Consider the following 26941-nt stretch of genomic DNA (forward strand, 5'->3'; position numbering starts at 1 on the left):
TTGTAACCTTGGCCAGATTTGTGCCTTGCCACAGTTCTGTCTCTGAGCTCTTCAGGCAGTTCCTTTGACCTCATGATTCTCATTTGCTCTGACATGCACTGTGAGCTGTAAGGTCTTCTATAGACAGGTGTGTGACTTTCCTAATCAAGTCCAATCAGTATAATCAAACACAGCTGGACTTTTTCTTATATATATATATATATAAACACGCACTGCTCAAAAAAAGTAAAGGAACACTTTGAAAACACATCAGATCTCAATGGTGAAAAATATGCTGGATATCTATACTGATATGGACTGGGTAATGTGTTAGGAATGAAAGGATGCCACATCGTTTGATGGAAAGGAAAATTATCAACCTACAGAGAACAGAATTCAAAGATTCAAAGTGAAAAAATGATGCAGCAGGCTAGTCCATTTTGCTTAAATTTCAATGCAGCAACTCAAAATGGTACTCAGTAGTTTGTATGACCCCCACATGCTTGTATGCATGCCTGACAACATCGGGGCATGCTCCTAATGAGACGACGGATGGTGTCCTGGGGTATTTCCTCCCAGATCTGGACCATGGCATCTCTGAGGTCCTGGACAGTCTGAGGTGCAACCTGGCGGCATTGGATGGACCAAAACATAATGTCCCACAGGTGTTCTATTAGATTTAGGTCAGGCGAGCGTGGGGGTCATTCAATGCTATCAATTCCTTCATCCTCCAGGAACTGCCTGCATACTCTCGCCACAGAGGCCGGGCAATGTCGTGCACCAGGAGGAACCCAGAACCCACTGCACCAGTGTAGGGTCTGACAATGGGTCCAAGGATTTCATCCCGATACCTAATGGCAGTCAGGGTGCTATTGTCTAGCCTGAAGAGGTCTGTGCATCCCTCCATGGATATGCCTCCCCAGACCATCACTGACCCACCACCAAACCGGTCATGCTGAACGATGTTACAGGCAGCATAACGTTCTCTACGGCTTCTATAGACCCTTTCACGTTTGTCACATGTGCTCAAGGTGAACCTGCTCTCATCTGTGAAAAGCACAGGGCGCCAGTGGTGGACCTGGCAATTCTGGTGTTCAATGGCAAATGCCAATCGAGCTCCACGGTGCCGGGCAGTGAGCACAGGGCCCACTAGAGGATGTTGGGCCCTCAGGCCACCCTCATGAAGTCTGTTTCTGATTGTTTGGTCACCAGTGGCCTGCTGGAGGTCATTTTGTAGGGCTCTGGCAGTGCTCATCTGTTTCTACTTGCACAAGGAGCAGATACCGGTCCTGCTGATGGGTTAAGGACCTTCCACAGCCCTGTCCAGCTCTCCTAGAGTAACTGCCTGTCTCCTGGAATCTCCTCCATGCTCTTGAGACTGTGCTGGGAGACACAGCAAACCTTCTGGCAATGGCACGTATTGATGTGCCATCCTGGAGGAGATGGACTGCCTGTGCAACCTCTGTAGGGTCCAGGTATTGCCTCATGCTACCAGTAGTGACACTGACCCTAGCCAAATGCAAAACTAGTGAAAAACAATCAGAAAAGATGAGTAGGGAAAAAAATGTAAACATTTTTTACAGGCCTCCACCTGTAAAACCATTGCTGTTTTGGGGGTCATCTCATTGTTGCCCATCTAGTGCACCTGTTGTTAATTTCATTAAAGCCAAAGCAGCTGAAACTGATTAACAACCCCTCTGCTACTTAACTGACCAGATCAATATCCCAGGAGTTTAACTGACTTGATGCTATTTTCTGATTAAAAAGGGTTCCTTTAATTTTTTTTGAGCAGAGCATATTGTGTGTGTGTGTATATATATATATATATATATATATATATATATATATATATATATATATATATATATATATATATATATATATATATATATATATATATATATATATATATATATATATATATAACAACTTGTGTGTACAATGAGTACACTGTAAAAGGTCATTGGTGTCCATTTTCTTGAGTGCAGTTTTAAGAAGAGACTTTTGAAAAAAGGATAGAGTTTGTCTTTAAGTGATACATTGAATGAAATGTCAAGTAGACATTCTAGTCCTCAATTCAAAATGAAAATGGAAAGAAAGGAACAACAGCCTTGCCCTCCTCATAAATGAAATCTCAGTCCATGGAGCAATCTCTCCTCCTGTCCACAAACTGTCTTCTGCATGCACCTAGATACCTTGGAGAGCATGATTGTATTTTCCTTCACTGAATCACTGTAAACCACAGTTTGTTTTGTTCATAATTGTAGAGCTCTGTCTCAATCTCTTGGTCTATCTCTCCCTCACACTTCCTGATGTGACCGTGGATGTCTTGAAGGATATTTGCAAATGTGCTTTCAGATGGACCTCAGCTTCCGAGTCTTCCAAACTCATACTGTATAACATTTTTGGAGCTTGACAGTATTCATGTATACACCCCACGTAAAGCCAGTCTAGCCTCATGAAAGAAGAACGCAGCCCTCATGGCTTAAAGAAAACATGCCACAGCTTCCAAATGTGATGTCACGCAGCGAAATGAGGAAAGATGCTGGTGGGGTTTGACATTAATCTTTAGTTTTGAGGCCCGATGCTTCAGTATAGCGTTCCAGCAAAGTTTGTAACTAGAAAGACAGAGACAGAATGAGGGATGAGCAAAAGAAGAGAGTGTGGATGGTCACACCACTCCTGAAAAGGGGCAATTAAAGACAGACTTCCCTTCATCCCCTGCTCCCCAGGGCACCAATTAGGAGCGGCAGGGAATGAGGCACAACACTCATCCACCACATCGGCGTGGTGATGGCAAACACTAACAAGAGGAAGAAATTATAGGATATGAAATAGGAGAGATATTATCCATCGCTCCCCACCGTAGAAAGTTTGTCAGGATTTTTTTCCACGTTCTCTCTGTCTCTCCATCCCTGTCTGTAATGGCTTTGTAGACCATGACAAATGCTCAGGCATTAGAAATTTCACATCTGGACACAACAGGAAATGGACAATGGAGGTGTTTGTGATGAGGAGAGAAAATGTTTGATAAAATGAAACACTGCCCATACTGTCAATGTGCTTGTGATCTTACTCATAGTCCTCCTAAAATAAAAAGAGTATATAAATATGTAATTTTACTGTTCAAAAGTTTGGGGTCGGTAAGATTAATGTAATGTAATGCATATGATAAATAATAATGTTTCTATTTGACTGTCTTTTAAAATGAAATTTAGTCCTGTGATGTCAAAGCTGAATTTTCAGCAGCCATTACTTTAGTCTTCAGTGTCACATGATCATTCACAAATCATATAACATGCTGATTTGGTGCTGACTGAAACATTTTCCTATTATTGGGCTGCTTACATTTTTGTGGAAATGTTGATCAATTTAAAAGAACAGCATTTATTTTAAATATATTTTTTTTGTAACAATGTAAAATCTGTCACTTTTGATCATTTGAATGCATCCTTGCCGAATAACTATTAATTTAATTAATTAGTCAAACAAAAATACAAAAGCCTAAAGCTAAAGTTCAGCTAAATGTTTCATAAATTAATAAATACATTGATGCACATGTTATTGGCCAGGCTTGAAATGTAGCACTCAATATTTAATACTGGCATTAGTTTATGGAAACTGATAATTAATTAAATCTTCAAAATGTAAAATTAAAATATCTAAATAGTTTTAAAATAATATTTAAAATAATAAAACTCACTAAAAACAAATATTTTTTTAAAACAAATTTTCTGTTTACCTCTGTCGTGTGTCCATTACAGTTTTTTACAATTGCTAAGACACAATTTTATTTTTTTATAAAAATTTTTATTTAAATTCTATTTAAATATTTAATATTTCAAAATGTATTTTATTTTACATGTAAAAAATAAAAATAAACCCACCACCAAAGCTCTAAAAAAAAAGGCACGTTTACACTCTTTTCAAAACTGTTAAATTTAAGTTCGAAACTTAACGTAATACAAAAATGAATAAGATGGCAATTTGCTACATTTCTACAGTATTACCATTGAAATACATTACAAATCTAAAAACTGAAACACTGTCAAAACAATTAGATGTAGCTGACAACCTTTGCTAGTGTTATGAAAGAAAGAGTTGATTTGAGACATGTATGAAGTGTTTATGTAGTTTTGGTGCATTTTGAATGTAAAATTTAGTGCTGTGCCAAGACAAAAGTTGGTTAGGAGAACTGTGTGAAGAGTTTTGAAAAAGTGACCTAAGTTATTGAGAAATGTGTCCTGGCGATAGTTAAGAAAAAAAAAAACTGTAACTGACATCAGAGAACCGTGACCATGCAAATGTGTTGTTCAACTCCCCTCCCACCAAATGCTGATGTCATGTATCTCAGTCTTTAGAAGGAACTGAATTAAATATTCTGAATGATATCAATCCACAGTCTTATGATGCAGCCTGAAATCGTAACCACACCATGTGAGAACTGGTCCCCGACTGAGCCTGGTTTATCCCAAGGTTTTTTTTTCTCCATTCTGTCAACTGATGGAGTTTGGGTTTCTTGCCTCTGTCAGCTTTTGGCTTTCTTTGTTGGGGACACTTAATATTCAACAATATTATTGACTTGAATGCAGTGACACTATTAGATGATAACTGAACTGATCTGGATGATGACATCACTGTATTCTGAAGTGCTGCTTCATAGCTGGATTGAACTCATTTCATAACTGATACACTTTACACAGTTATTGAACCAGACTGAATCAACACTAAACTGATTTCAGCTTAACAATGGCACTATCTGTTTTACAGCTGAATTGAATTTTGTTTGCATCATTGATCATTACTTTCCTCTTTGTTACTGTAAAGCTGCTTTTAAAGAATCTGTATTGTATAAAGCACTATATAGAGGTGATTTGACTTGACTTAAGTTGTTGAAATATTAACATAAAGGATTAGTTCACTTTCAAATAAAAATTTCCTGATAATTTACTCACCCCCATGTCATCCAAGATGTTCATTTCTTTCTTTCTTCAGTCGAAAAGAAATTAAGGTTTTTGATGAAAACATTCCAGGATTATTCTCCTTATAGTGGACTTCAATGGAGCCCAAACGGTTGAAGGTCAAAACGACAGTTTCAGTGCAGCTTCAAAGGGCTTTTAACGATACCAGACAAGGAATAAGGGTCTTATCTTGAGAAACCATCACTCGTTTTCTAAAAAAAAAATTGTATAAGTTTTAACAATAAATGCTCATCTTGAACTAGCTCTCTTCTTCTCTATTTGAATTCCAGCAGTGTCTACACCGCTGGGATTCAAATAGAGAAGAAGAAGAGAGCTAGTTCAAGATGAGCATTTATGGTTAAAATGTATAAAATTTGTAATTTTTTTAGAAAATGAGCAATGGTTTCTCTAGATAAGACCCTTATTTCTCGTCTGGGATCGCTGTAAACTGTAATTTTGACCTTCAACTGTTTGGGCTCCATTGAAGTCCACTATATGGAGAAAAATCCTGGAATGTTTTCATCAAAAACCTTAATTTCTTTTCGACTGAAGAAAGAACGACATGAACGTCTTGGATGACATGGGAGTGAGTAAATTATCAAGAAATTTTAATTTGAAAGTGAACTAATCCTTTAAAATCTCAAGGGGTCCTTTAAAGGTGCAATATGTAAGATTTCTGTCAGCTAGAGGTCGCTAGAGGCCTATTCAAAACAAAGGCATAGCTTGATGACGGCATGTTTGAGCGCGGAATCTTGGGACATGTGGTCTTCACCTCACAGCCGGTGGAAAAAATCGGGATAGGACTCAGGAATAAATCATGTTCATGGATGAGATTATTAACATTACTGTAGTATGAAGCAGAGCAGGAATAAGTGTTGTGGGAGCTGAACGAGGCCGCTGGAGCAATTGCGCAACACACGCCTCACGAGCAGCAGAACTTTTATTATGCCACAGTTGCTGGCGCGGCTTCTGCTTTTTCGGGTAACGCAGCTCTGTTTATCATATTAGATGCATTTGAGTGTGTTGAAAATGATGTTATAACATTCGCTCGGCGGCTGCTGCGAGACACTTGTTTGAGACACACTGCAGTAAGCTAGATCGATTTTAGAATATCATATTAAATACTGGATGGCTTGTGTTGATAAATGGCATGCAATTTTAAAACGTATAGGTAAAGCATGGTACTCGCAAAAAATGAAGAAAATTAGATTTAAGCAATAAGACTAAACGTGTTGAGCAATATAACAACAATTAGTTTTCTGTTTATAAACGTAACCAAATTGTTGTTCCCTTGTCTATAAAAATATGCAATATATTAAAGCGTCTTTGGTGTTTCCATGGTTTTTACAAAATAAAACCGGAAACTGAGGGTAACGCGGGTATGACGCAATTGACAGGCGACTCCTCACACGTCCCGGAGCCTTGGTTAAAATTGCAATTTTCTCACGATTTACAAATAGTTGGAAACATTTGGGATATTGTAAGTACTCAAGTGAACAAAATATATTACACTGGCCTAGTGGTTTTTAGATATTTTACTGCAAAATTCTTACATATTATTTTAAGGAAATATTTTACATCAAAAGGGTTTGGCTGACAAAAACTGTTTAGAAATCCTTGTTCTATGAAACAGGGTCCCATTAACACTGATACTTAATTATTACATGATATTACTATTCTGGTAAGGCTAATGAATTGCACCATAATAAATAAAAGAGAATATAAAATGCTAAATGGATTTTGAACACACATATGAATGTGTAAATTAATTGTATACTCTGGTGAAGATTCCAAACTAATGAAGGATGGGTGTGTTTGTGTCTGTTCAGGAGGAGGACACCGAGGAGGAGCCTAAATTGAAGTATGAGAGGCTGACCAATGGTGTGACAGAGATCTTACAGAAGGATGCGGCCAGCTGCATGACGGTGCATGACAAGGTCCTCGAACTCTGCTTAAAAGCTTTTTACCTTGTTTTTTTTGTGTTTTTTTTTTTAAGTGCAAGACACGATGTGCATATGCAGTTTGTTTGAATGTGTTTCATATAGTACAGATAAAGAATCTGAAATAAATTGAAATGATTTAAATTATAAACCTAAATGTAACTTGTATTCAGTTTTTAAAATCTATTCTAGATTAATTGTGTAATTTAATTATACAATTCAAAAATCACATTTTTTTTAATTCTTAAATGTGTGAGAAATCTAGGAGCTTTAATTATTATTATTATTATTATTATTATTATTATTATCAATTATTTATTTATTTTTATTTCACTCTTGTACTATATATATATATATATATATTATTATTATTATCAATTATTTATTTATTTTTATTTCACTCTTGTACTATATATATATATAGCATTTTTTTCCTCCACACCATACTTTTCTCAAGAAAAGTGCTTGCGCACAAACGCTCACAGGTCACCAGCCTTTCACTGCTTTCCTGTTTATTTCCTCTGCTTTTAGATTTCTATGTCTTTTTTGCCTGTCTTCTTTCAGTTTTTTCCCAGGTTTGATATTTTTGTTGGTGGAGCATTCTACGTGGGCTGGTTAATCGTCATGGCAGCCGGTTCACTCATGCACGGACACTGTGGAGGAATAGTCATACCTAGTTATGTCTCCTCACCTGATGTTTTATTAACCGCTATTGATTTTTATCCCCCCCCCTCTTTTCCTGCTTTTCCCTGGGGACTTCCTCCTCCCTTTCCTCTTCTTCCATCTCTCCAAAAAAGGCAAGCTTGCAAGAAAAGGAGACGTTGAAAAGCTGAATTTCCAATGAGAGTCCCCCCTTTTATTCACTCTTTCACCTTATTTTACTTTGTCTATCTCCTTCCATCTCTTCCCTTATAGTCTTTTATGCATGCGCTCCAATGTGCATTCCACCACCTAGACACACAAGAACACCACCTGCCTAATGTTGCCTCATATTATAAGTGCCAGGAATCCGAATTTCATTTCAGCAATTCCATCTTGATAAATCCCTTTAAGAGCCACTGAGGCTGGTGAGGCCACCCCTTTTATTTATTTATTTTTGGCTGATTTTATTTGGGGAGATTGCGGGGGGTTTTGTTGGACATGCTCGACTGTGCCTGTAAATATAAGCATTTCATTATAGACTGCAGTGAAGCATGGGGCGGCTTGGTGTGCTGCGACAGGGAAAGGTCTGTGCACGTGTAAGCAGGTGTGTGTGTATATGTGTTTGGACACAGGGTAACCTCAGTTTCAGAGATGGACTCATTCTGTGTGTGTGTTTTATAGTGTGTCTGGATGCTTTTGTAAATCTAGGTCCAGTTTGCAGCTGGCAGAGCAATAGACCCAAATCTGCATGGGTGTCAAACTCATTTTAGATTGCCGGTCGGACTGGACTCAACATCACCTTATTTGGCCTGATTTCATTTTATTTGTTTAACCTTAGTGACCACTATGCAGAGCGCATACACAATACATTCTCTTCTGGAGCTAATCCAAAATCCAAAAACAACTTTATGATGCTCTAATAATCAGTATTTCTGAAACAAAAGGGGGATCATGGAATTGACCAAGGAGCCTTTAGATAGCTATTAGCCTACAGATGAAATTGGTAAGTGGAAATATCAAACAATCAAATAATCAAAAATAATACTGACAAGAAAACAAGAACTCACTGCTCTTGGTTGAAAACTTTTGCTCTAATAATGTAAATGATAGGGAACATTAGCAAAAAGTTAGGCCTTGAAAAACTATGCTATAATTACAGCGCCAGGCCTGATTTTCAATCAAATTGAGATGAATCAATATTAATGTGTGATGTCTAATAATCAGTGGAGACTTTGAAACAATAGAGAAAGTAATATTTATTATAAGATATGAAGACCTCAGATGCAAAAGCCTGGTACTGGTACTGGTACTTCTGATTGAGCTGAGACTGGGATTTATCAGGTTTGAAGTGAAAGAATTTGATGAATGTTTACTATGTGCGGAGAGTATTCACTCAGTATTGTTATCTCATTTTTGACCAAGGTAGCTTTTAGAGGCTTTTGCATTGGAAGTCTTCTTAGTGCTATCAAACGATTAATCACGATTAATTACATCCAAAATAAAAGTCTGTGTTTTCATAATACAGTGTGTGTACTGTGTAAATTTATTATGTATATATAAATACACACATTTAAAAAATAGAAGAAACTTGCATGCATAGATATTTATATTTTTAATATAATTTATATTATATATAAATATAAATATTTTGTATATAAATATAATATTATTAATATATTAATTTTTTTGTTAATTATATACATGCATGTGTGTGTATTTATATATACATAATAAATATACACAGTACACACACATTTATTATGTAAACAAACTTTTATTTTGGATGCGATTAATTGTTTGACAGCACATACACACACACACACATATATATATATATGCATATATGCCTGGACTCCTTTTTTCTGTTTACGGACGTGACGTAATGACACAAAGACCAGCTGCTGCATGCTCGAATTTCCCGCGGAAATCCACCAGGTCGCTCTTATTATAAAACATTATTACAAGCTTACCGTTGTGAATCGGCTAAGATAAGGAAATAGTTTTGAACACTGGCTTGTTATGTACTTGCTCAAAAATTGATTTTGGATAATTTTTAACCAAAAAAAGTTACGGACTGCAGCTTTAATTTATTATTAATATAGATATTAGTATTTTCACTTGTACTTGTATAAATGAATTTGTTTTACCCACATATTCAGCTGAAAAAGTATTAAATTCAGCATGAAATCAAATTTGACTCTATTTAATTTGTTAGCGCACATTACTAGCCTAGTAAACAATTCATCCATGCAAGTTAATCTACAAACAAACATTTTGTCTTGATAATCTTTAATCAAACTCTAAAAATGTGCTTCCACTCAAACTGTCCGTCTGCTGCAAGCTTTGACAACAAGCTAAAATGAACTCCTGCTTTTCTAGATCCAATAAATTTCCAAAGGGGGAAAAAACAAGCCACACCCTCTATTTTTCTCATTCAATATTCCGTTTCACTTGGAAAATACGTCACAATATTGAAGTAAAGTCAGTCGGAACTTCCAGTTCATGTCGAATTTAATCTGCTGAATGCCCTTTCTGCATTTGTAATGAAAAGAAATGTTTTGCTGCTGTGAGGAAACACAGGCTGCTTGTTTGACATCACCTAGACCTCTTTATTAGCCCCACCCCTCCAACCACCTGTCACTCTTTACACTATCATATTAATTGCTGATTGATAATATATATATTTTTTTTTTAATTGTTTGAATATCTTGTTTCAGTTAGAAAATGTATGAGATTTCTGAAGTAACATAGGTTGCAATCAATGTTTGTATGACATCTTCAGTGAATAAATTGAAATGCATGCAATATTTAGGAGTAAGTAGCTTTCAACAAACTTGTAATAAAGATTGGTGTGTGAGTTTTATAATTACATCATAATTTACAATTTGCTCCTAGACTGTCCAAACTGTAAATGCTGAATTAGTTGGTGGTGATACTGGCAATTCACAAGAGAAAATAGCAAAAGTTTTCATATGTTAAACTCTGAAATGTAATTGCATTAGTCTGACAGGCAGAATGTTGGTGTAGAGGGCAGAGATGTGTGACCTGTGGTGCATATATTATGTTGAAGCGTTTTGATATGTCGGGGGAAAAAACGCTATTTCACACTGGGCCGCTCTGATAAATAGGCTTTCCTGTCCTCCAGCAATTTCACACTTTTTGCCCCCGAAGGGTCCAGCCGAAACCACACACACAAACACACACTCTCATATACACGCACAAACACTGAGGCCTCGCAGCCATGCCTGGTAAAACTCATTTTTAATACCTCCTCCACAGCTTTTAACTCTGTATAAGTGCAGGATGTCCCATGGTTTTCACTTGTGTGTCTGCCATGTTTGTGTCCTCTGTTGCTTTCAGTTCCTGGCTCTTGGGACACACTTTGGGAAGGTCTACCTCCTGGATATCCAAGGAAATGTTACACAGAAGTTTGAAATTGTAAGTCTAAAAGTATCTTGTGTGATTGTTATACAGTATCTCACAGAAGTGAGTATACCCCTCACATTTTTGTAAATATTTTATTATATCTTTTCATGTGACAACACTGAAGAAATGACACTTTGCTACAATGTAAAGTAGTGAGTGTACAGCTTCAGGGTTCCTACGCAGTTTGGAAAAGTATGGAAAAGTATGGAATTTGATTTGAGTAATTTCCAGGTCTGGAAAAGTATGGAAAAAAGAAATCAGAGTATGGAAAAATATTTGTGTTTCCAGACTATTGGCTCTATTCAGTTTTCTAATTTATCATACCTGCAAACTAGTCACTTTTTGGCAAAATTAGCCGTTTTGAATCAAAATACGACATTTATGAGAATCGTTTAGATCCGAAGAGTTTTTTTTCGGGGCGAGTGTGTGCTTGTCACAGGATTCTCACAAGAATCGAAAATGGGCTACTTTCCCATAAACTGGAGTGAGTCGCAATCTTTCTTGGTGCTCTGTGGCATGATAGATCGCTGTAGCACTCTTGAACCAACCATCTCAACCGCTTTACTAATTACAACAGAAAATAAACATAAATGAACTTCCAAAGGTATGTTGAAATATGCAGTACAACTTACCGAAATCATGTCACATGCAATTGATCAATCAGTGTTTCAAATAAAATAGCTTGTAAAAATGTCACATTTAGCCTACCTCAGAAAAGCCATTAAATGTCCAAAAAATCGTTATTTAACTACAAAAATTAACTTTGAGAGGAGCATTTTGCTAAATATATGCACTATAGGGTATTGCATAGTCATTGTATTTGTACTTAACATGTGCTTCGATATTGAATGTATAAATCCTTTTATGACAGCCACCATTTAAATGTTTAGCCTACATAAAAAAAGAGTAGAAAAATAATTGACATTAAAGATTTATTAAAAAATTATTATAAAAACTTCCTTATGTGTAATTTAGCCTATATGTAAGTAGCTTACAAATCCATTTTAACCTATTATTATAATGATGTACCAGCTGTGGTTCCCTGTACAGTTTACAGCATTGGTTGAGATTTTTTCTTTGAGGAAATTTGCCATGTACTGTACCTGATAGGCCCCAAATTAACAAATACTGAATCAAATCAAAATCAAATTGCAAGCTTCTGAATGAGTTGTGAAATTTGTCAATGCACAGCCCTAGTGCCAATTTATTTTTATTTATTTATTTATTTTTTACTTGAAGCAAATGTTGTTTTTTCCATTTATGTTCTTGTCAGAGTGCACCAGAATGCTTTGTTTACATGTTGAAATCACAAAAATCTTCTCCTGGGGGAGGATGCCCCCAGACCCCCCTACAACTATTTAGTTCATACACATCACTTTTTTCACCTCTCTTCACTTTGCACATATGTTTAGAAAGTTCTACATTACTAAAATATTACAGAAACTATCATATTCCACTTGTTTAGGCTACTCTATAGAAATGCTTTAATACCAACGACTAATACTGACAACAGAGCAAACATTGACCACAATGGATAAATCACAGAAGGATGTCTATAAAGTAAATGTATCGATTTAATAGAGAAATTACATATTTACGCTTATGTAGGGAGTGGTATGGTCGGAAAGGGAAACAAACTAAGTCACTATGCTACCCTGTTAAACAGGGAATATATTAGTACTTGTAGATTAATCCCCAACAAAAGTCACACAGGTACGTGGTTTTAAGAAGAGAAGGGCCTAGACGTGATTACTAAATACAAAACTTCAACAATCAAACACTAATTTAAAAATCACTAAAAGACTGTAGGACCCGGACTACAAACATGTAAAAGAGAAAACATAGAAAAGGAGACCGAGGCTTACCAATGGCAGAAATCGTTTGGAAGGTCTGGAAATTTGAGTTTGGAAAAGTATGGAATTTTGAAATGGAAAATGTGTAGGAACCCTGAGCTTGTATAACAGTATAAATTTGCTGTCCCCTCAAAATAACTTAACATACAGCCATTAATGTCTAAACCGCTGGCCACAAAAGTGAGTATATCCCTAAGTGAAAATGTCCAAATTTGGCCCAAAGTGTCAATATTTTGTGTGGCCACCATTATTTTCCAGCACTGCCTTAACCCTCTTGGGCATGGAATTCACCAGAGATTCACAGGTTGCCACTGGAGTCCTCTTCCACTCCTCCATGACGACATCACGATGCTGGTGGATGTTAGAGACCTTGCACTCCTCCACCTTCCATTTGAGGATGCCCCACAGATGCTCAATAGGGTTTAGGTCTGAAGACATGCTTGGTCAGTCCATCACCTTTACCCTCAGCTTCTTTAGCAAGGCAGTGGTCATCTTGGAGGTGTGTTTGGAGTCGTTATCACGTTGGAATACTGCCCTGTGGCCCAGTGTCCGAAGGGAGGGGATCATGCTCTGCTCATTTATGGTTCCCACAATGAACTATAGCTGCCCAGTGCCAGCAGCACTCATGCAGCCTCAGAACATGACATTCCCACCACCATGCTTGACTGTAGGCAAGACACACTTGTCTTTGTACTCCTCACCTGGTTGCCACCACACACACTTGACATCATCTGAACCAAATAAGTTTATCTTGGTCTCATCAGACCACAGGACATGGTTCCAGTAATCCATGTCCTTAGTCTGCTTGTCTTCAGCAAACTGTTTGCGGGCTTTCTTGTGCATCATCTTTAGAAGAGGCTTCCTTCTGGGACGACAGCCATGCAGACCAATTTGATGCAGTGTGCGGCATATGGTCTGAGCACTGACAGGCTGACCCCCCACCCCTTCAACCTCTCCTGCAATGCTGGCAGCACTCATACGTCTGTTTCTTCAAACTTCTGGATATGACGCTGAGCATGTGTACTCAACTTTTTTGGTCGACCATGGTGAGGCTTGTTCTGATTGGAACCTGTCCTGTTAAACCGCTGTATGGTCTTGGCCACCGTGCTGCAGCTCAGTTTCAGGGTCTTGGCAATCTTCTTATAGCCTACGCCATCTTTATGTAGAGCAACAAGTCTTTTTTTCAGATCCTCAGAGAGTTCTTTGCCATTAGGTGCCATGTTGAACTTCCAGTGACCAGTATGAGAGAGTGAGAGTGATAACACCAAATTTAACACACCTGTACCCCATTCACACCTGAGACCTTGTAACACTAATGAGTCACATGACACTGGGGAGAGAAAATGGCTAATTGGGCCCAATTTGGACATTTTCACTTAGGGGTGTACTTTTACTTTTGTGGCCAGCGGTTTAGACATTAATGGCTGTGTGTTGAGTTATTTTTATACTTTACATTGTAGCAAAGTGTCATTTCTTCAGTGTTGTCACATGAAAAGATATAATAAAATATTTACAAAAATATAAGGGGTGTACTCACTTCTGTGAGATACTGTAGATCTGTTATGCCATGTTATGTCTGATTACATTATGTGACTGTTTCTCCCTCCTCTGTTGTCTTTTATCCTTATAGAGTCCAGTGAAAATAAACCAGATTAGTTTGGATGAGAGCGGTGATCATGTTGGCATCTGCTCTGAGGATGGAAAGGTGAGAATTTCCTTCATTCACTTCAGCTTCCATTTCTCTTTAATTTCCTTTATTAGTCCTTTACGACCAACCAATCATAGCCCAATCTAATCCAAACGCTAACCCTCAGTCTATTCTAAAATCAGAGGGCAGTGACTTATCAATCAGTACTTCCAGGTCTAATTCCTGAACACTTCTTCTAAAATCTAAGGGCAATGATTGGTTGATAAAAATGTTTCTCCAGGACAAACAATTTTGATCCAGGAACAAGTTCTACTTCTGTAAATCATGTTAAGCATCAGGCCGGTCCAAGAGGCTTGTCAGAACTAAACTATCCAGTTAGGTTTTGTTAGGTTGCTTGTCAAAATAGGAAGCTAGGTCAAATTAGTCTGTGATCATAATCTGATTGTTCATAAATTGATTGAAATGTTTGTGTATATGTTATATTATGGCAGCAGAAAGTTACTGATGATGGATAAGAATAATAATAATCACTCATATATCCAAACATATATTTCACATTTTTAATGTGTGTATTTTTTTCATGCATAATGGTAATTCAAATTGATTTTTATAAAGAATATTAAAGAATAGTAGTCATAAAAATAAATAAAAAATAATCAATAAATAAAATAAAATAATTATAAAACAAGTCCATCTTCTTAGCGTTATTCCCACTCATTTGCAGCATCTGCTTCACGCACACATTTGATTAGGCACAGTTTTTTTTTTACTCCGGATAAAATAATTATACAACAAGTAAGAAATAAAAATTGAAGAATTAGATAAATTAATTAATTAAAATGAAATAGTTATACACTAAAAGGAAAATAAGAAACATACAGTACATAAAAAAACTAGTGAATTGGCATTTTAAAGAGATCCATTCATTGGTGGAATGATTTCGTACACTTTCAGCAAAGTATGCAAGATTGCAGTAGTCTGCTGCATCCTCCACAACTCAGCACTCATAACTGGCCTGCTATATGGGCATTTAAAGGATTAGTTCACTTTCAAATGAAAATTACCTCAAGCTTTACTCACCCTCAAGCCATCCTATGTGTATATGACTTTCTTCTTTCTGATGAACACAATCGGAGATATATTAATAAATATCCTGAGGTATACAAGCTATTTAATGTCATTGAGCGATACCAATGAGTATGAGCTGAAGAAAGTGCTTCCATCTACATCCATCCACCATAAAAGTAATTCACACGGCTCCGGAGGGGGTTAATAAAGTCCTTCTTAAGTGAAGCGATGCGTAATCCATATTTAACAGGTTATGAAGTAAAATATCTAGCTTCTGCCAGACCGCCTTCTATATTCAACTTACGAAGAATGTGTAAACTTGTGTTGCGTCAGTTAAAGGGGACCTATTATGCAAAATTCACTTTTGCATGGTGTTTGGACATAAATGTGTGTTGGCAGTGTGTGTACACAACCACCCTATAATGACAAAAATCCAACCACTCCTTTTTTTTTAATCCCCATAAATCATAAGCAGTGTCTCAGAACAAGCCGTTTGCAGGTTCCTGGCATTGTGGCGTCACATTAGCCACAGGCCCCACCCACGAATGTTGATAGACACTGCTGTTTTAACATAGAACTGCCCTGAGTGAGTTCACAGCGAGTTGTACACAGTCCGCCATTGCTGCACTGATGAGAACTTCTACCAATCATTTTAGGTGTTCTGTAGCTGGATGTATTAATCCACATAGCTCTCTCAATTTACTCCCAAAATCTAAGCCGCTGAAGATGAGGTGGATTAATTTTGTTTTTCGAAGAAAATGCTTCCTCAACTCTACTGAAATTCGTTTATTTTTGCGCGAATCATTTCACATCAGACTTTGTGAATGAATGTCAATACAAAGGGACAATACAAAACACAGGTTTTGCTAAAAAATTTGTTACTCAATGATAGATACAAACTGTTCATGATCCAGCTTACAGTCTCCAGAGTGATACTGGATATGGCAGTAATGAAGGTGAGAGCACTTTATTACAGTTCATCTGAGATTTACGGATATAAAGTTTACCAGTTTATTAAGCACCACCCGAAAAGGCATAAGGTCTTTATATATTTGTTTACTGTTAGTTGTAATGAGTGTTTCTGTGCACTTCGCTATGTATGTTGATGATAATGCAAGGGAGAGAGAGAGTTTATGGGCAATATTTTAATGCACACTTTAAGCTCTTTCAGTGATTTTCTGGAGTGAAAACAGAGGCTTCATATTTTATGTGAAGTACAATAAACGTTATGAAACTCATCGGTAAACATGGTTGTACAAATATAGTGGATAAAAATAAGAAGACAATATAAGTTATAACCGTAATTAAACTAAACCGTACCGGTTCTATCTCCATGCAGCATATATTCATAGTTTCTGACATTATAGTGCGTCCTGACTGACTCCTGACACCGGAGAATGAGCTCTTGAAGCTCCGCCCTCTTAGGCTGAGCGCAGTAGCTCATTTGCATTTAAAGGGCACTCACTGAAATGGCGCGTTTTTGCTCACCCCCAAAAATTGGCAATTTTAACATGCTATAAAAAAAATATCTGTGGGGTATTTTGAGCTAAAACTTCACATACATACTCTGGGGACATCAGAGACTTATTTTACATCTTGTAAAAGGGGGCATAATAGGCCCCCTTTTAAGCTTTTTCCATAAGTTGAATAGGGAAGGTGTAGGACGTACCATAAGGCTTTTGAACTGCAAGAGTTTTACGCTTTCTTCGTAAGTTGAATACGGAAAGGTGGTCTGGCGGAAGCTAGATATTTTACTTCATAACTTGTTAAATATGGATTTTTTATTTTTTTTACACGCATTGCTTCACTTCAGAAGGACTTTATTAACCCCCCAGAGCCGTGTGAATTACGTTTATGATGGATGGATGTGGATGGAAGCACTTTCTCATACTTGAAGGTATCACTCACTGCCATTATAAAGCTCAGATGCATCAGGATATTTATTAATATATCTCCGATTATGTTCATCAGAAAGAAGAAAGTCATATACACCTAGGATGGCTTGAGGGCGAGTAAAGCTTCGGGTAAATTTAGTTTGAAAGTGAACTAATCCTTTAAGTCATGCAAATCTCATTCAGCACTAATTCTTTAAGTTTGTTTATGCTATTACCTGATTTGTAGGCTTTAGTGAATTGGGGTCTAAATCGACAACATGCTCAAATAAACAATGCCAGCAGCATTGCACAATTCATTCTTGGTGATTTTTCCCCATGAGAGTCTAGGGAGTTGTTTACTTGAGTTTTCATATCTTTCTCTGTTTGCAAGATATGATGCAGTGCCTGTCTTCCTACTCAATACCAGCTCCGTCAACTCTGACACCTGCAGAAACAGCATGTGCGCATTTGGTCCATTTTAAAATGTGTGGTTAAAAAAAGAACTCCTTTCCTCCTCGATCCTTCTGTGATTTCTATTGCTTCTCTCCTTCTATCTGCTCATTGATCATGAGCTGGCTGTTATCAGTCCACGGAGGCTAATCATCAGCACCTAGAGTGGCTTTCTCAGGCTGATCTGTGGCATGATAGACCACGTCTATCCCTGTTCCTATGGGAAAGTGAGATCTTGTCGCACATACACCAATTAAAATCGATATGGAGGCCATTGTTCGCTCCTCTGCACTGTTAATCCCAACTTACTGACCGCTTTGCTACAATTGGTACACAAAATATGACACTTTTTTTTTTAAGAGGATTTGAAGCATCATTTTTTACTATTAGTTTTTTCAATAAATAGAAATGTTGCCTGACCAGAAAAGGAAACATGAACTAGGGCTAATGACTAATGACTTGATTAATGACTTGGTGAGTGCTTTGTAATTTGACATTAGATATATGAGAAGCAGTCCAGTTGCAAATAAGACAAATCACAGATTGATTGCTCCAAAAAAGCAAATTCATGCAGACAGGCCGCAATCTTTTTTTTCTTCTTCTTTTAGCCATTTTTACCAATGCAAGAAAACGGAAATGTCTAAAAAAAAAAAAATACAAAAAAAAGTTTTGAGGACAAATAATCAGCGAGGCAAATATTGCGATGATTATGTTTAACTAATCGAGAGAAGCAGAAATCGTTATTATGATTAATAGTGCAGCCCTAATATGAGCAATTCAAAGTCCGTAGTTTCCAAAGTAAAGTAGGTTGCAACCAAGGTTACAAGAACAAACTTTTGATAAAGATCGTGTGTTAACTTTATAATATACAGTAATATGTTGTTTGCTCATAGATTATCCAAACTGTAAAACTAGAAAAATTAACTTAAATTTAATTAATCTAATTAATTTAGTTTAAGTGTTTTTTAATGACATAAATGTTGAATTGGTTGGTGGTGATATTGGCAGTTCACAAGATACTAGAGTTGTCAAAAGTACCGACTTCGGTACATAGTCGGTGCTGAAATTTAAAAAATGTGACGCTTTGAGCTCTGTTGAGTAGATTCGTGAACGCCTCTGATTGGCCATTGTGTTCACGGCTCATCGGATATGTCTGTGATTGGCTTCAATGATCAACGCTGTAAAAACGTTATAAATAATCAGCAAAGAAGCTCTTCACTGAGCACTAAGACAGATACACACTGGAGCGTTTGAAAGCAGGCGTCTATCGCGGACCAGTACGTCAACACAATGGCCAATCAGAGGTGTTTACGAATCCTCTCAACAGTGCTCAAAACGGCACGTTTTTAAAATGTCAGTATCGATAGGTACCGAAGTCGGTACTTTTGATAACTCTACAAGATACAATGGCAAACATTTTCATACGATAAACTTTATTGATTAAAATTGATATGGAGGCCATTGTTCTGTTCTCTGCACTGTTAATCCCAACTGTACTTACCGACTGCTTTGCTACCATTGTTATGCAAAATGACACATTTCTTAAGAGAAAGTCTTTGAATAGGGTTTTTCCAAAAACTCCACTTTGAAAATTATGATTTTAAGACTAAGTATGTTGCCTGACCAGAAAAGGAAACAATTCAAAGTCAATAGTTTTGTTTCCAAAACATCATCTTAAATGCGAGAGGGTACTTTACTTTTCAATAGAGTTGTTTTTTTTTTTTGAGAGAGAGAGAGTTCACTCATTTTTTTTAGTTTCCTCTTGTTTCACACAGACAGGTGTAGGTGAAATGCTTGTTTGTAGCCATCGGGGACTGCAGCACAGCTAGCTATTAAGTTGGTAGCATAAAAGCGTGCGAGGGCAGAAAGAGTTGACCTTTACACTAATTGGGAGTCTGGCAGATGGTTAACTAGCCCGCTGGATGGTCTGATGCTTTGCTCAAGTCAACTGTTATCTCTGGACCACAGTGATTTTACCTTAAAAAGAAAAGACATCACTGTCTCTCTTTCTCAATTTCTCTCTCATCTTTTCCAGGTGCAAGTGTTCGGCCTGTACACCAGGGAGGGCTTCCACGAAAACTTTGACTGTCCCATCAAGGTAACTTATTGCTGTTAATGCAAGTCGTCGGTCCCCTGGCAATGTTTTTGCTGCCTGATGGGAAATAGCCCTTTGATTTCGATTTCCCGTCACAGCAAGCATTGATAATTCTCGAAAACAATGTAATTTCAACCTGCTACTCGTCTTAATTGATTTCTCCAGAGCATTTCATATCATGCATGAGCCGCCTGTTTGTTGAGCATGAGTGATGTCACCTATGGCACACATTAAAGAGAGCCGGTGCTGTCATGTTCTTATATCGATACTTTTGTGTGTTGGACTGTGAGGATCAATCCTTTAACTTTTCCTGGGTTAAAAAGGACTTTATTGAGCATGTTTTTTTAGACTGGATGCAGTCTAACCCCCTCTGAGGCACTATATGGCTTTAGAAATACTGGAGTGGACATTGATATTAACTCAGGTTTTGCCGTAAACTAACCTGAAATCCCTTGTTCAATTCTAGGTTATGGCACTACACCCTCAGTTCATCAGGTCCAACAATAAACAGTTTGTGACTGGAGGAAATAAGGTGAGTCCAGTTTCAGAATCCCCTGTGTTGGAGGCACAGCTCCAAATCTGTTCTGCGCTATGCCCGGATTCCATTCCCCTCACTGTCCACAAATAGTTCCTCCTCCTCTACTTTTTACAAAAAACGCATTTATTTGGAAAACCTCATGGGTTTTTTAAAACATCTTAATAGAACTCAACAGAGGACTCCAATCACTCAGAAGCTGCTCAAACTTTTGAAACATGCACATGCCTCCAGAATCTTGAACCCTGGAGCTTCCCAATCACACAGGTTAAGTGGTTAGTGCAGATGCTCTTAAAATTTTGAGCCTTAGTGCTCATGTGGCAGATGCAGGTTCAAATCCAGTCTTAAGTCGTTTTCCAATTATAATTCCTCTCCAACCTCCATCTACACAAAACTGATGTTGTACCTAGCACAAAAGGAAACAAAAACACATTTGCTCGGCAGGGACTCACACGTCATAGTGGGTTTGAACCAGGATGTAACTACACTATCATTCAAATGTTTGGGATTAATACAATTTTTTATTTTATTTTTTTATTTTTTGGAAGATATTAATACTGAAAATAAGTGAAAATAAGCTCTTTAAAAATCATACCAAATATTTCTATTTTTTAAACTTTCTGTTCATCAAAAAGCAGCAGCTTTTTGCAACTTTAATAATAATAAGAAATGTTTCTTGAGCACCAAATCAGTATAATAGAATGATTTCTGAAGGATCATGTAATCAAGGCTGCTGAAAATTCAGCTTTGCAGGAATTAATTGCATTTACAGGAATAAATTGCATTTTAAAATACACTGCCTGGCCAAAAAAGGTTGCTGTTTATATTTTAATAGGCAGATCTTTTAAGAATCTATGAACGAATCGTTATTACAGTGATTATTATGTTTCTAGCATGTTATACTGTATGTTTGGCAATGGTTCTTTTAACCCTAACAGATGGAGTGTGCAGCTTTTTCATTTCTTAAACAACCATGTAGGAATTCGTATCATGACCATAGGGATCGCAATCATGAATCAGGATGACAATATCAAGATTCATCAGGCTCAAAACGTAAAAAAAAAAAAAGTGTTTGGGAGGGAGCATGAATGATCAATTTTACACACGAACTGGCATCTCTGAGTCCTGACCTTAATTTCATTGAAAGTCTTTGGGATGTACTGGAGGAGACTTCACCTCTTGCATTGTCAATACAAGATCTTGACCAAAAATGGATGCACTTCTTGATGGAAATAACATCACAACATTTATTTCATCAAAAGGTGCATCTTTTGCATATTTTGCTCAAGATACAATGCAAGAGGTGAGCACTCTGTAAAGTCTACTCCAGCAAATCCCAAAGAATTTAAGGTCTGCCAATTCTTGTGTGAAAATTATTCTTCTTGCTCTCTGAACCATTCTTTGCATTTTCATCTTGGAATATGGCCATGATGTATCTTCTGACATGGTTGTTTGTTAAGAAATGAAAAGCTACACACTCCATCTGTTAGTAAAAGAACCATTGCCAAATGTATAACATGCTAGAAATAATCACTGTAATAATGATCCATTCATAGATTCTTAAGTATTTGCCTATTAAAGTAGAAAGAGCGTCTTTTTTTTTTTTTTGGCCGGGCAGTGTATATTAAAACAGTTATTGTAATAATATTTTACTATATTTTTTTAGCCTTGGTGAGCATAAGATAATTGTTTCAAAAACATTTACTTACCAACCCCAAACATTTGAACAGAATTGTGAATATTCAACATTGGGTGCAGGCTTATTGCAAAAATATAAAAATCGTTTAATAAAAACAACACATTCATAACCACTGTTCTGAATTTTGAAAGGAAGTTTGAATGCCTTAAAAATAAAATCAAAAGCCACCTTCATACCTAAACACAGTCTAAACACATATTTTGTGGTCTCCATCATTTGTTGCTCTTGAGGTTTCACCACAAGGGTTAAGCTAAATTATTAGAATGGAATCATTTTTTGTCATGTTGAGTGCCGTGTATAGTGGTTACTCAAACTGAAGCAGTTCGGCGTGAAACGCTCTTACCGTCTTGGCCTTACATCGGGGTCAACATCAGGGAGAGAGAGAGTGGTCCATTTTCTCCAAAGTGTTGTTCACTAGAGAGATGTTGTCTCTTCTTGCGCAATAAATAACTGTCATTACATAGAGTGCCATAGTGTTCGCAACATGTAGAACACTCTTTGGCTTATGGACTAAACAAATACGCTCATTTTTCAAAGGATACAATGCTACCAACCCAAGATGCCATAGTGTGATACATTCCAGACTCCATGTAGAAATGAAAACAGGGTTTGGGTCGGTCGTAAAAAGCACTTGGAAGAAGTTGATCTGTTTGCATGCACTGATCAGACATCTTGTGGCTGGAAAAAAAAACTTTAATTGTGATGCGAATTTGAATAAATTCCACTGGTTCTTTGTAAAGTGGACTGTTAGAGATTTTGTTGAGCTGTACAAATCTTGAACCACTCAAATAGAGTCTTCTCAATTTCTGTAAATCAGAGATTTTTATCCTCCGTGCCACGATTGATTCTCATAAAATGGCTTCACACCGTTACTGCATTGTGCTTATCAGAAGCAATTAACGGCATCCATTGTGCGCCACGGTGGCCAAGTCCTCTGCATTTTCCTCCCACTTCTGCTTGTTTCCTTCTCTCTCCCTGGCTTAAGGTCCCCATAATGCAGCCCTGCCATGAAAATCAATACGGCTTCCACTGAAGACGCATCTTGTCAAAGGCAATTCAATTCCGTCTGCTCGGCTCTTGGAGTGTCATCTCCTATTGCTGCGCTGTGATCTGTTAACATAGCTAAAAGTGTAGAACTGAAGCGACATTGAACCGTCTTTCCTTTCAGTCACTTTCTCCGCAGTCAGGTCAGGTTGGCTGCGTGTGATTGTGTGTGGCGTTTTTGACACTTTTGATTCAAGGTTATCCGCTAAGCGCATTGTAGCTTTCTGCACGTGATTATTATCTCAGAAAATATCATTTTTGCCCAAATAATATCAGACAATTGCAGACTTATCAAAGTAAACCTTTTCATAGAAATTCCATTGTTCGAGTCTCTTCTCTAGACTTTTTATGAGATGTCAATATACGGTATTCTTCTCCCATTGCATTTATTGTTTCCGAGGTTTCATTGTGTCATGCTGCACACTAAAGTGGCTTTATGAATATCCCATTATCTAAAGGTTGAACAGAATGTTGCCTTTTTTGTAAAATGGATTTTGATACTGCTTGTGTTGATTTTTATTGAATCTTCTGCAAAAAAATTGTACCATACACCGGAAAAAAAAAAATTGTACCATAACTGCCACTGAGGCAGTATCCTTTCAAAATGTTCACCATTTTACCTTATTTACCATGAAAGGGTATAAAATATTAGTACTAGTATGAATACTGTTGTTCACAAAGGATGCATTAATTAATCAAAAGTGACAGTAAAGCCAGTTTCTATTTCAAATAAATGCTGTTCTTTTAAAATTTCTATTCATCTAATGAAAAATGTATCAGTTTCCACAAAAATATTAAACAGTTTTTTTTTAATATGTTTAATTATATTGAATATAATAATAATAAAAAAAAACATTTCTTTAAATCAGCATAATAGAATGATTTCTGAATGATCATGTGACACTGAAGACTTGGATATTAATCCAGTCTTGCTGAAAATTCAGCTTTGCTGTTACACGAATAATGACATTTAAAATATATTAAAATAACATTTAATGTAATAGTATTCCCAATTTTACTGTAACTGTTTTACTATTTTTTCACTCGAATATTTTTGGAGCCTTGGTGAGCATAAGAGACTTCTTTCAAAAACATCAAGAAATCTTATTGACCCCAAAGTTTGAATGGTAGCGTAAATATTACTGCCTTTCTAAAAATGTAAGCAGTTCTGCGCTTTTTTTGTGAGTGTAGGATAAACAATAAAAATGGTCTCTGATCAGAATCAGTAGTCACATTGACTTTCACTCTGTTTGGTACATATTTGTGCTCTATGTTCGACTGCCCTCTGGTGTTTAAACGCAAGCAATACAGCATATTTTGTTTAGTGTTGGTGAATCTCTGTGAGCAAATGCTCACTAACATTAATAAAATATGTCCCATAGCTTTTGCTTTATGAGAGGAACTGGCTGAACCGTTGGAAGACTTGCGTTCTGCATGAAGGAGAGGGAAACATCACCAATGTGAAATGGAGAGCCAACCTCATTGCCTGGGCAAACAATGTGGTATGATCAGATTTAGACACATTAATTAAGATGCCTTACTAGTCACAGTTTTATCTAAAATGCACTTGATGTGTTTCAGGGTGTGAAAATCTATGACATTAGCAGTAAACAGCGCATCACTAATGTGTTGCGGGACAACACCAATCTTAGGCCAGATATGTATCCCTGCAGTCTTTGCTGGAAAGACAACACCACACTGATCATCGGCTGGGGCTCTTCTGTTAAGGTGTGTGTTCAGAACAACTGCAGAGCAAGTATTTTAATTATAGTGCATTTGATAATGTTGTACGATTCATTTGTTTTTCTCAGATATGTGTTGTTAAAGAGCGTGACCCAACAGAGATGAGAGATCTACCCAGTCGCTACGTTGAGATTGGTACTGAAGCAGTTACAGTCATACACATGAGAACATGTAACATCATTATTAAGTGTAAAGGGGTCATATGATGCTTTTTAATGTTTTTTTTTTTCCCTTTAGTGTGTAATTTATCTGTATGTGTGCATGTAAATGATCTGCAAAGGTACAAAGCTGATAGTCTCCCACAAAGAGATTTTTTCTATCTAACAGAGAACACTGATCCAGACCTGCCTAAATTAGCTCAATCGAAGTCCTGTTATTACTTCCTCAAAACTTCCTCCATGTCACAAGATGAACTATTAGCATAATGCCCTCCCAAAGGGCATACTCAAGGAGAGATGACATGGCTTCAGTGAATTCGAATGTTGTCGTCATGTCGCGGAGATGCTGTGTGTTTGGATGCGAAAGCAAAACCGCTTTGTTTGGCCTTCTGAAACCAAATAAAATTAGGAATCAGAGGTTTAGATTTATTTAGAAAGCTGTTTCTGAGCAGTATAACCCAAAAGTTAGTGCATTTTACTGATTAATTTTGTGTTTACAATTGCTTAAAGCTTTGGAAGCTGAAGCTTGTGATTATGGTAAGCGGCGTTACATTTCCGACACACTTTTGAGGTGTTTGGCCAATCAAAACGAACTTTTTAGAAATCAATGTTTCAGACAGGCTGGGAATAGAGGAGCTTCAAAAATTTACAGTATGTGGGGAAAAATGTGTTTGTTTTTTTTTTCTTTTCAACATTAAAGCATGTTAGCCTATTCTATTACACCTAATAAACAAAAATAATGCTTTTTTAAAATAGCATCATATGACCCCTTTAAAGGGAAGGTTTACCAAAAAATTAAAATTCTGGCATCAGTTACTCACTCTCAAGTTGTACAATAGCATAACTTAATGACGTGTTTTGGTTTCTTTGATTTCTTTCAGTGTCAGCATTTGAGACTGAGTTCTTCATTAGTGGACTGGCGCCTTTAGCAGATCAGCTGGTCACTCTTTACTATGTCAAAGAGAACTCTGAGCACATGGTAATATTACCCACTCTCACCAGTGCTACTTGAAAACGTCATCTCTTTAGTTGTAGAATTTAAAGTATTCCAGAATATCCGTTAAGATCAGTGGTTCTCAACCACAGGGCTAGGACCCATTATGGGACCTCATCAAATGTTTAAGGGGCCACAAGATGGAGAGGCTGCTAACTGCAGAACGTCCATCTTCCCCTCTCTGGACGTAATGGGTGGAGCTTGAATGTCAAGCCACACCCTAACCATAACCTTATACCAGGTCTGTCCAAACCTGCTCCTGAAGGGCCGCTGTCCTTCAGAGTTTAGCTCCAACACACCTGAACAAGCTAATCAATGTCTTACTAGACATACTAAAAACTTCCAGACAGGTGTATTGAGTTAAGTTGGATCTAAACTCTGGGAAAGGACAGTGGCTCTCCAGGACTGAGTTTGTACACCCCTGCCTTATACCTAAACATAGGGCAAATTCCAAACTGCATTTTTGCACCCTTGAAGGGCTCTTCGAGAAGGGGACGTCATTTGTAGGGGTGTTCCAAATGAAAGTGAAGAACTGAATCCCTTCGCGAAGGGTACATGCAATGGTCACTTCAAGGAAGTAATTTTATTATTTTTGGTCATGTGACCCAGCGAATACTTGTGATTCATTCATTTTAAAGCTAGATGGCGGGAGAGTCCCCAATGTTTGAGTTAACAAACAGCAATTCAAGCTTCTTTTTTTTCCCATGATGCATTTCACACATGTCATGTTACGTTTAAATAAGTTTCATAGGTTAGAAATGTGTTGAGTAATGCATTGTCCAAAGATGAGATGGGAAGTTTTAAAGTTGAGAACAGAGAAATACGCTCACAC

General features: G+C 37.1%; 1 protein-coding gene across 1 annotated transcript in view; it reads left to right on the forward strand.

The window, feature by feature from the left end:
- vps41 (VPS41 subunit of HOPS complex) overlaps positions 1 to 26941 on the forward strand; it is a 42049-nt gene that overhangs the window by 2380 nt on the left and 12728 nt on the right. Inside the window, exons 3-11 of the mRNA XM_048175549.1 lie at positions 6770 to 6877; positions 10883 to 10960; positions 14432 to 14506; positions 19877 to 19939; positions 20403 to 20468; positions 24597 to 24716; positions 24796 to 24942; positions 25026 to 25092; positions 25997 to 26094. Of these exons, the coding sequence (XP_048031506.1) occupies positions 6770 to 6877; positions 10883 to 10960; positions 14432 to 14506; positions 19877 to 19939; positions 20403 to 20468; positions 24597 to 24716; positions 24796 to 24942; positions 25026 to 25092; positions 25997 to 26094 (822 nt within the window). The remainder of the gene's footprint in view (positions 1 to 6769; positions 6878 to 10882; positions 10961 to 14431; positions 14507 to 19876; positions 19940 to 20402; positions 20469 to 24596; positions 24717 to 24795; positions 24943 to 25025; positions 25093 to 25996; positions 26095 to 26941) is intronic.

This window comes from Megalobrama amblycephala, linkage group LG22 (assembly GCF_018812025.1).
Source record: "Megalobrama amblycephala isolate DHTTF-2021 linkage group LG22, ASM1881202v1, whole genome shotgun sequence".
Taxonomy (NCBI): Eukaryota; Metazoa; Chordata; class Actinopteri; order Cypriniformes; family Xenocyprididae; genus Megalobrama; species Megalobrama amblycephala.